At 43.6% G+C, this 10,000-nt stretch overlaps 1 protein-coding gene across 1 annotated transcript in view; it reads right to left on the bottom strand.

The window, feature by feature from the left end:
* Positions 1–10,000, bottom strand: part of LOC135101622 (tyrosine-protein kinase Dnt-like) — a 242,808-nt gene that overhangs the window by 31,523 nt on the left and 201,285 nt on the right. The window contains 1 exon segment of the mRNA XM_064005851.1: positions 3,649–3,755. Coding sequence (XP_063861921.1) covers positions 3,649–3,755 — 107 coding nt within the window.

Raw genomic sequence — 10,000 nt, 5'->3', positions numbered from 1 at the left:
TGATTAAGCAGCAAGGTAAAGGAAGAGATGACATACCAGTTGTTGATTTCTCAGACGAAAATATTACACTTTTCAGGGCAGGACATGAGTAACGCCACTGTCAGAATCATGGAATATATTGCTTAATCCCAACAGTTGCCAGGGTTTTTTTATGCGTAAACTTAAAATCGTGGATGTACTCTTGAAATGTGCATTGAAACTCAGTAGCGTGTGTTACGTCAAAGATCTCAGTGTTACAGTAACGGAAAACACGATTTTTACAACTATGCAATACAGCAGAGGGTAAAGCTGATGGTATTATACTGCAAAGACTTGAGATTTTTAACAGAAGCGCAGCACAAAAGTACAGCAAACAGAATTACGTGCTCCGCTGACAGAAAGACTTGAGAAATTTTTACACAAACACAACACGACAAAGTAATGCAGATGGAATTATGAACTTTTGCTGATAGAAATACTTGAAAATTCTGACTGAAAGAAAAGATGACAAAATTACCGGCTCTCCTGATAGAAACACCTGAGAAATTTTGACAAACACGACACGACAAAGTAATGCTGATAGATTTATGAACTTTTATGAATAGGAATACTCGAGGATTCTGACTTACGCAAAACACGACAAAAACAAGTAAATAAATAAAGAAACAAACAAATCAGATAAAAAATAATGAGCTGCACTGATAGAAATACCAAAGTTTACCATTATTTCACTGATATACCCATTTCTTTATCTAATTTTTTACACGAACACAACACAACACGGCAGAGGTGACGGAAATACGAACAAAAAGCAGAAAAAACACAAGGCTCCTGACAAGAGGTATCACGCACAGCACACCACCCCGAATGTCATCCAGCGAGGAGCAACCAGCGGCAGGGGACTCAGGAAGGCACCATTAAACTTTACATTGTTAATCATCGATATCGTCACGGAACTGATTAAACTCCTGGCACAGTGTAGCGCAGCGCACCTCCATTAAATCTGCCGGGATGAACTGCACCGTCAGTCCACTAAACGAGGCGTAATCTTGGGCACGAGTACAGGGAAGTGTTTTGAGTTAGTCTACCTGTTACTGCTGTGTTGATTGTAGAGATCTGGATGTGTACGTACGTCTGCTTTTCCATTAGTTTGTTTTTTTTTTTTTTTAATCTCTCTCTCTCTCTCTCTCTCTCTCTCTCTCTCTCTCTCTCTCTCTCTCTCTCTCTCTCTACTGGACAATATTTAACGCCTTTCTTTGCCTTTTTTTTATTGTTCTGTACGATAACTCTTCTTTATTAGTATGTATTTACCATTCACTTGATACTGGTAACTTAATTTCATAACACATATATTTTCTTACTCATCTCACTCTCTCTCTCTCTCTCTCTCTCTCTCTCTCTCTCTCTCTCTCTCTCTCTCTCTCTCTCTCTCTCTCTCTCTCTCTAATCACCACACACTCCCTCACTCACTCCCATCGCTTTCCTCACTTGCTTAATTCCTTCCTCACACTCATCCACATCTAGACAACACCTTCCTGCCTCCTGTTCCTTGTGCAGCAACACCCACACTGCCTCTACTTATCCTCCTCCTGATACAGCCTCCCTACGTTCCGTTCTTCCTTCTCATTGGTTTCCTTCCCTCCTCCTTCCATTCCGTTGCTTCTTTTCTTACACAGTTCCTTTCCTTCCTCCCTCCTTTCTGTTCCTCCTCCTCCTCCTCCTCCTCTTCATATACTTCCTTTCTTCCCTCCCTCCTGCTGCAGTTTCTCTCTATTCCGTTCTTCCTCCTTCTCATACACTTCCTTCCCCTCCTCTTGCCACGCCGTCCCTCCTTCCTACCACATCCTCCCTTCATTCCGTCCTTCTTCCTCTTCCTCAAACACTTTCTTCCATCTCTCTCTCTCTCTCTCTCTCTCTCTCTCTCTCTCTCTCTCTCTCTCTCTCTCTCTCTCTCTCCCTCCCTCGTGTTTCCCCGTCACCAGAAAAGTCGTAAGATATTTCAAGAACGCGTATTTTTTTGTCTTTCTTTCCTTCTCGTTCTTTCAAGCAGGCCTAGAGGGCGTGGGGGAGGGGGGAGGAAGGAGGACGTTCGTTGCTGCTGTCGAGGAATGTTACTTAGCCTTGTGTTGCTGTCTTCTGCTGCTTCTTCCTTTTGTTACTTTTTTACGTGTTTCGCTTTGTTTTTTTTGTTTTTTTTTTGTTTTGTTTTTTTTCGTGTTTCATTGATTTATTTATTTTTTTCTGGAAGAGGCAGGTGGTGAAGATTTTAGAGAAAGAATGTACAGTGCTTTAATTTCATCGTGAGAGAGAGAGAGAGAGAGAGAGAGAGAGAGAGAGAGAGAGAGAGAGAGAGAGAGAGAGAGAGAGAGAGAGAGAGAGAGAGAGAGAGAGAGAGAGAGAGAGAGAGCACGTGCACTTTACTATAATGAGAAGACGGCTTCAGGTAACTCTCATTTAACTTGAGAACAACTGCGCATCACAACAACTTTCCGAGCCTCGAACGCTTAACTTTTGGTGTTGATTGCTTTGAAAGTGACCGCGTTACGTAACAATTATCTGGCGTGGAGGTGCTGGTGGGGATGCTGCTGCCTCTACGGTACTGCCTTGCGTGGTGATGTCTTTAATGGGAAGCAAAAAGAGAAAAAGTACTTAGAGTGTAACGGAGCATTACATTTTTTTGAGTAGCATCTGAGGCATAAGATGTTCACGCTTCGTTTGGTCAGAGGTAACATTATCAGGTAGCAAATGTCACTAGTTCGAATCCTACTCGGTCTTCGAGGTTTAAGGATCCATGCACTGACCCACCAACGCTCCCGTGAGGACAGTCTTCCAAGGCCACACAGATGATTTAATCGGACTTTCATTGGTGTTTTTTTTTCATTAACGTCGTAGAATATTTGAACTATTACTACAATTATATAAAAACTTTTGAAAATACCGATAACTTACTCGACAGCGTATTAAAAGTTGTCGAGATGAGATCCCGGCACAAGGACTTGACTTTATTCTCGGGTCTTCTGAGGTCTTGTCCCGAAACGTTTATGAATACTGCCCCAAGACGTAGCCTAGGTCAAATGGACGTATCCTCAAACATTTCCTCGTTCTTTTTCCTACAACATCAAACAGACTCTACGCAGATGAAGTTTCTGAGGATTCGAGATAGCTTCCATGGTTCTCGCGGTAGTTTAACCCTTTTACTTCAACTGTCATCCTTCGTTAACCTTCCTGGCTCTGTAAAAATTGCATGCGTGGAGACACAGGAGATAAAAGAAGAAAAAAGAAGGTAAACTTTGTCTTTTACTCTGTATAAATATTTACATGAGCTTAACACAAACATAGTGTCTAAGAAGTTATAGGCATTTGTGTAGCAGCAATCGAAGGGTTAACAATGATTCTACACCATTAATGGCAAAAAACACTCAGGGGAACCAAACTGGCCATCTGTTCGTCCTTTGGAAACAGGCCTTAGGGCAGAACAAGACTTCGTAAACGTCAGACGGCCGCAGCAACCACACTAATCCACCACAACACGCTAATCCACCACCAATCACCCAGAGCTCCACGCATCCACACCCACCAGACCTTACATCACCACCACATAATAACTATACACACAGATCCCCGGAACAAACCTCCGTACTGTGGCCAGAGGGAGTGCAGAGTGCTCACCTAAAGGTATCAGGTTGGATCGGCACGACGCCTTTGTTGGAGATGTTGAGTTGAGGAAGTGCCATCGCCTCCCCGTTGTTGTAGTCGATGTGGGCCATGTACTGCATCTGAGGGAGAGAGGGGAGGAGCGGGAGTTAGTGCATCGTCAGGAAGGAAGGGAAAGGGGCGTTAGAGAGGAGCAGGAACAATACACTTGAGGAATGGCAGTGGACGGCAAGGGGCAGGATGACGCGGGATGGACACGAGGGGAAAAGTAGGACATCTGCTACCGGGAGAGAGTTAGGGAGGGAGATTTACGTGAGGAGGAGAAAAGTACGAGAGATACATGGACGGTGGATGAGGCGAGGTGCTGATGAAGTGACGAAATACTGAAAAAAAGAGAGAAACAGAGAGAAGAAAAGGAAAACAAGACAGTACATAAAAATAAGACGTAACAAATTCATCTAAACTTTCCTTGCAAAAACCACTGACAACTTTACTGAAGGAGACGTGAAAGAAAACAAATATGGAAGACTTAATAGAAAGAGCGAGAGAAACCGAAAAAAAAACAAAAAAAAAACTCGTGGATATGGGAGAAAGAAAAGAAATAAAGGGAGATGCGAGGACAGGAATAAAGCGCTGACAGACACAGGTATTGAAGGGAAACGTGACAATAACTGAATGAGGAACACGAACAGGGACAGGAGAAGACACAGAGACACAGGCTGCAGAAGACTGGGGAGGAAGGAAGGGCACGGACGGTATTACGGTACAGAGAGAGAGAGAGAGAGAGAGAGAGAGAGAGAGAGAGAGAGAGAGAGAGAGAGAGAGAGAGAGAGAGAGAGAGAGAGAGAGAGAGAGAGAGAGAGAGAGAGAGAGAGAGAGAGAGAGAGAATAATTACAGATATCGTGCCAAGTGATCGGTGACATGACACGAAGTAAAAGGCAGAGACAGATAACCAACTGGGAAGACTAAGAGACGGGAAGAACGAAGGAGGTGTAGGAAGAGAAATGGGGAAGGAGTTGACGGAAGCCAGCCATCACCTTCTGTCCCCCATTACAAATCGACTAATGGGCGCCAGCTGTCAGGTATCAGAGGGGGGACTAAATGGGTGCGTACCAAATCAGAGGACCCATTACAAGACATCATGGGGGAGGCACGGGGATGAATATTAATGGGAGGAAGGCCAAGGGGTGCAAGGTAGGGACTCCACCACGCTATAATAAGATGCAGAGTGGCGCGCGGGAAGGGGGAAAAGAGTCCAGCTGAGTAAGGGGAGTGCTAATGGGTGTAACTGGATGCTTCACTAGGGCTGGCTGCGTAGGGTGTAAGGGGGAGAGTAATACGGATTAAAAAGGTCGAGCAAGTGAAGGTTATTAAAGGTTATGGGAAGTGGTGTTATAGCGAAGTTCCCGCTTGATCTATTTCAGTGCTGACTCTCTTATTCCGTTTTCTGTTTTCTGGTATTTTAGTTGTTTGGGCGTTCCTTGTGTTCTGTCAAGTATCGAAGTCCTATCTCCTTTCAACAGGTAATGAAAGTTAGAGGAAATTTTCAAGGGCGTCCTCATGATTCCAGTGATGATCTGACGAGGATTTCTCAGTGACAAGAAAGAAAATACCACGAGAACCTCCCGTTTTCTATTTTCGTGCATTTACTTGTTCGCATGTAAGTTCGTATTCCTAAATGTTTCTAAGACTTATCTCTTTTTAACAGGTAATGGAAGCTACTGGGGATTTTCAGGGAAGGTTTTAAGATTTCAGTGATAATTTAAAGAGGATTCTACACTGCCAATTGAGAGAGAGAGAGAGAGAGAGAGAGAGAGAGAGAGAGAGAGAGAGAGAGAGAGAGAGAGAGAGAGAGAGAAACCTTTTCGTTTTTTTTTTTTTTGTTTTCGCGCATTTAACGGTTCGCATCCAAGATCGTCTCCTTAAATATTTCTAAGTCCCATCTCATTCTTTTAACATATAGAGGGATTTTTCAAAGGGATTCTCATGGGTGTAGTAGTAGTACAGCAGTAGTGAAGTTAGTGAGGGATTTTTCAAAGGGAGTTTTCATGATTCCAGTGATAATTTAACGAAGATTTCCACAATGCCAATAGAGAGAACACCACGAGAACCTGGCTGATCATTCCCGTGGCCTTTGAAAACTGTCCCGATGAGAGTCCACAGTGTTTAAGGATATGGATCACTGTAGCGTAGTTGATTATTGATATCCGGGAAAGGAGGAGTTTCAGCGAAGTTTCCCTCATGCCACTACTGGTTCGTTTTCTTCCAGTCAGCTGTTCGGAGTAAAGGTAGTAATTCTTAACAAGGAAGAGTAATTTGTTCCCGCCATGGAGCCGAAACAATCTGTCATAATAACACAAAATTCGGAGAAAATAATTATCTCTTATATCTTGCGTGCGTGTTGTATATCATTACTTCTTATTTCATTATTTACCTCTCTCTCTCTCTCTCTCTCTCTCTCTCTCTCTCTCTCTCTCTCTCTCTCTCTCTCTCTCTCTCTCTTTCTCAGCCTTTAATCTTCCCGACTACTTAAGCTCAAACTCCCTAAACAGCAAGGAGTTAAGGCTCTGAGGCTGCTGGCTGGCTGGCTGGCTGTCCGCTCTTCACTCCTTGTCACCAGTCTGTCCCCAGCGTTCCGATCATCGCAAGACACTGAGGTCCGTGTTCCGAAACGCTTTGCTTTCTCACCCTGACTATATTTAAAGATCACACAAATAATTAACAGGGTTCTCAAGAGTGTCTCGTGTTAATAATGTAGAAATCTTATTAATCTATTACCAGAATCATAAAAACACACTTAAAAAACCGTGTAACTTCAACTACAGCCTTTTGAATGGAGTGGAGATGCGGTGCAGAAGTGTTTCAGAATACAGTCTTCAGTCCCTCCCTTACACGTCAAGCCGCTGCCTCCTTCTGCTGCTGCCCAGGGATTCCCTCGACACAGGATTCCGATTGGGGGGGCATTATGGGATTCCCGAGGGATTAGGCGCAGGAATGGTCTGGGTGTAAGGATAATGCGTTCTAAAGATGCTGTTTTCCTTCTCCTTCGTGAATAATTTTAAAGCACTGTTGGGTTATATTTTCGTTTACGATGCAGCAAGATTACGGCATGAGAAACTGGACAGGTCTGCAGTTTCTTGATTAATGGCTTTACTCTGAGAGGCAGTAAGTACACTGTGAGAGGGAGGAGGGGGAGTCTAATGAATAGGAGATTACTGCTGAGTTACTCTTACCTGAAAGCATGACTTTGGGGGAGAGAGAGAGAGAGAGAGAGAGAGAGAGAGAGAGAGAGAGAGAGAGAGAGAGAGAGAGAGAGAGAGAGAGAGAGAGAGAGAGAGAGAGAGAGAGAGACTACATTTCCATTTCTTTCCCTCTCCCTCTGCCTGTCTATCAATCAATCAAGCAATCAATCCATCAGTCTCTATACGAGCCTTTCAACCCGCCAATCAATCTGCCTATCTATTAACCATCTACCTGTATATTCATGTACTGTACCCACCTCGTGTCTACCTGCACCCACCCACACACCCTCCTCTCACTTACACACTGGTGCTTCCACGAATATTTACTTCTTTAATATCAAAACTCAAATACACCACTGGCCTCTTAATACACAGCGGTAAAGGAGCAATTAACCTGTACACACCGCAGGGAGTGAGTGGTGTGCAAGTGCGCGGAGGTACACGTGTGGCTACCAAGGGTTCACGTTACCTCGTTCCTGGTGATGCACGTGACCAAAATGCAGAAGTGGCGTTAAGGTTGAATGTTGTAGAATAAAACCAATAGGAAATACTAGATTACAAGAACACGAGGAAATAATAAGACAAGTTGATCTAAGTAAAGTTGTTCTTGAGCACTTGAAACTTTATATTAATTATCATACATACATACATATATATATATACATACATCATAAATTCATTCAGTCTCTACTTCAAACTATCTAACGTTTGTGCACCCATCACCTCGCTAAGTTTGCTCCACCCATTTACTACATTGGTGAGGCTTTCTTTCCCTGTGAGATGAATACAAGTTCCTCAGCATTGAAAACACGCTTCCGTCATACATATTTCTGTTCAACCTCCCTATGAAACTATTTAATGTCTGTGCGCTTATCCTCTGGCTAAGTTTGTTCCACTCGTTTAGAATATTTGTGAATCTGTTTCTCTCTGTGACGTGAATAAGAGTACATAAAAACTAACCGCCGCCATCATCATCTGTACACTTGTTCGACCTCCCCTTGAAACACTCTAATACCCAGGCGCTCATCACTTGCTCAGTCTGCTACACTCATTTACTACTCGTACATTAGTGAGCCAGTTTCTTTCTCCGTGAGGTGAATACTCCTGAAATTTAGAAGATGGACGTGGTTCTCGCTCACAAAAATGAACAAAAAGGAAGAACAATCAGCAGCAGACCTGTAAGACCCTGCGAGGCTCTTTTTGATGCATTACAATATCTGATCTGAAGTGAGGGACGTGGGATAGTAAAGGTGAAGGCTCCTTCCTGTCATATCACCACCTTAGCTTCGCCGCTCCGTCAGCACTCACTTCACTAACTCACTCGCTCACCAAGTAACAGTACGTAAATATACATGTCGTGACTTATTACGGAGAGTTGCAAGAATTATCATCAGTGTTTCGTTAACATTGCATTACACACTGAGATAGATGTGATTTTCTAGGATGACCTCAGCGAGTACCACAGCCAGCTACCCGACCACTGACTGCACCTACTAATACCACCACTACCACCACTACTACCACATGCATACCACCACAGCAAGCACACACTCCTAACCGCTTACTACACCACCATTATTACCATCAACCCCCTTACTACTACTACTACCACCACCACCAGTACAATCACCACTACAGTACCACACCACCACCACAGCAAACACAGACTTCTCTCTACCCACTAATTACACCACCACCATCACCATGAACCCCCTTACTACTACTATTACAATCGCTACCACTACTACCACCATCACCACCACCACTACAATCAACACAGCTCCCGTAGGCGTCCTCAGTCCCGCTATTGATCCTCTCGCCAGCGGAAGAACGAGCGCCATGTTCTATTTATAACTGGAAATGATGAACGAGTCTTGGTCATGTCTCGGAGGGAGGGGGCAGAGGGGGGGTGACAGGGAAGGGAAGGGAGGGAGAGGAGTGAGTGCTACACGAAAGCAGAACAACGCCAAAGACTGTATTAACTGCGCCGTGTCTCGTTTCCATCACGCTTCTGTGTTTTCATTTAGATCTAATCTCAGGTTGCTATATCCAGCCTCTCTCTCTCTCTCTCTCTCTCTCTCTCTCTCTCTCTCTCTCTCTCTCTCTCTCTCTCTGGTCGACATTGTGCGGAGATAAGAGAGAGGGAGATAGACAGGGAGGAGGAGGAGGAGGAGGAGGAGGAGGAGGAGGAGGAGGACGAGGAGGAGGAGGACGAGGAGGAGGACGACCTCAAAACACTTAATAATAATAATAATAATAATAATAATAATAATAATAATAATAATAATAATAATAATAAGAAGAAGAAGAAGAAGAAGAAGAAGAAGAAGAAGAAAAGGAAAAGTTGGAGGAAGAAAATGATACAAAACAATAAAACATCCGCTAATAGCCTAGTTGATGACACTGACAACAACAACAACAACAACAACAACAACAACAACAACAACAACAACAACAACGACGACGACGACGAATACAGCAACGATGATGGTGAGGGGGAGAAAAAAAGAGGAGGAGGGGCGGTGAGGAACAGAGGAAGAAATAGCCAACATAATAAACAACGTGATCGCATTGCAAGTGTTTCCTGGTGCATGACTGCCGCCGCTTCCGTGACCCTTCCCATCTGCTGCGGCTAGGAGGAACGAAAGCTCTGCAAGGTTTCAGTGTCGTTTCAATGTCGGTGTGAAATTCTGAGCTTTTTTCTTGACCTGTTTGTGCGGGAGGATCAACACTGGCGCGGCGAAGGAGGTGGGGTATCCAGGAGAAGGAGGAGGAGGAGGAGGAAATAAAAGGAATAGGAAAACGCAAGCTATAAAAGGACCAAAGCCACAATCAGAAACAATAGATGAAACAAAACATGAAAGTATCAAAGCGTAAGGGATAAAAGAACAAGTAGTAATATTTACAAGATGAAGCAGAAGAAAAATAAATTGGATGCCGCGGAATCGTGAACAATAAGCGCAAGGAAGCGAGCAGGGACAAGTCAAAACGAAACTAAAAAATAAAGAGCAAAGGATAAAAAACAAACAAACAAAGGATTAAGTGGATAAAACCATAAAAAAAATAACAAAAAAGAAGAAAAAAAAAAAAAAAAAAGAGCGAAGGATAAAAAGCAAAGTAATAT

The sequence above is a fragment of the Scylla paramamosain genome, chromosome 6, assembly GCF_035594125.1.
Source record: "Scylla paramamosain isolate STU-SP2022 chromosome 6, ASM3559412v1, whole genome shotgun sequence".
Lineage (NCBI taxonomy): Eukaryota > Metazoa > Arthropoda > Malacostraca > Decapoda > Portunidae > Scylla > Scylla paramamosain.
The sequence above is the reverse complement of the archived record's forward strand: the minus strand, read 5'-3'. Positions and strand labels throughout refer to the sequence as shown.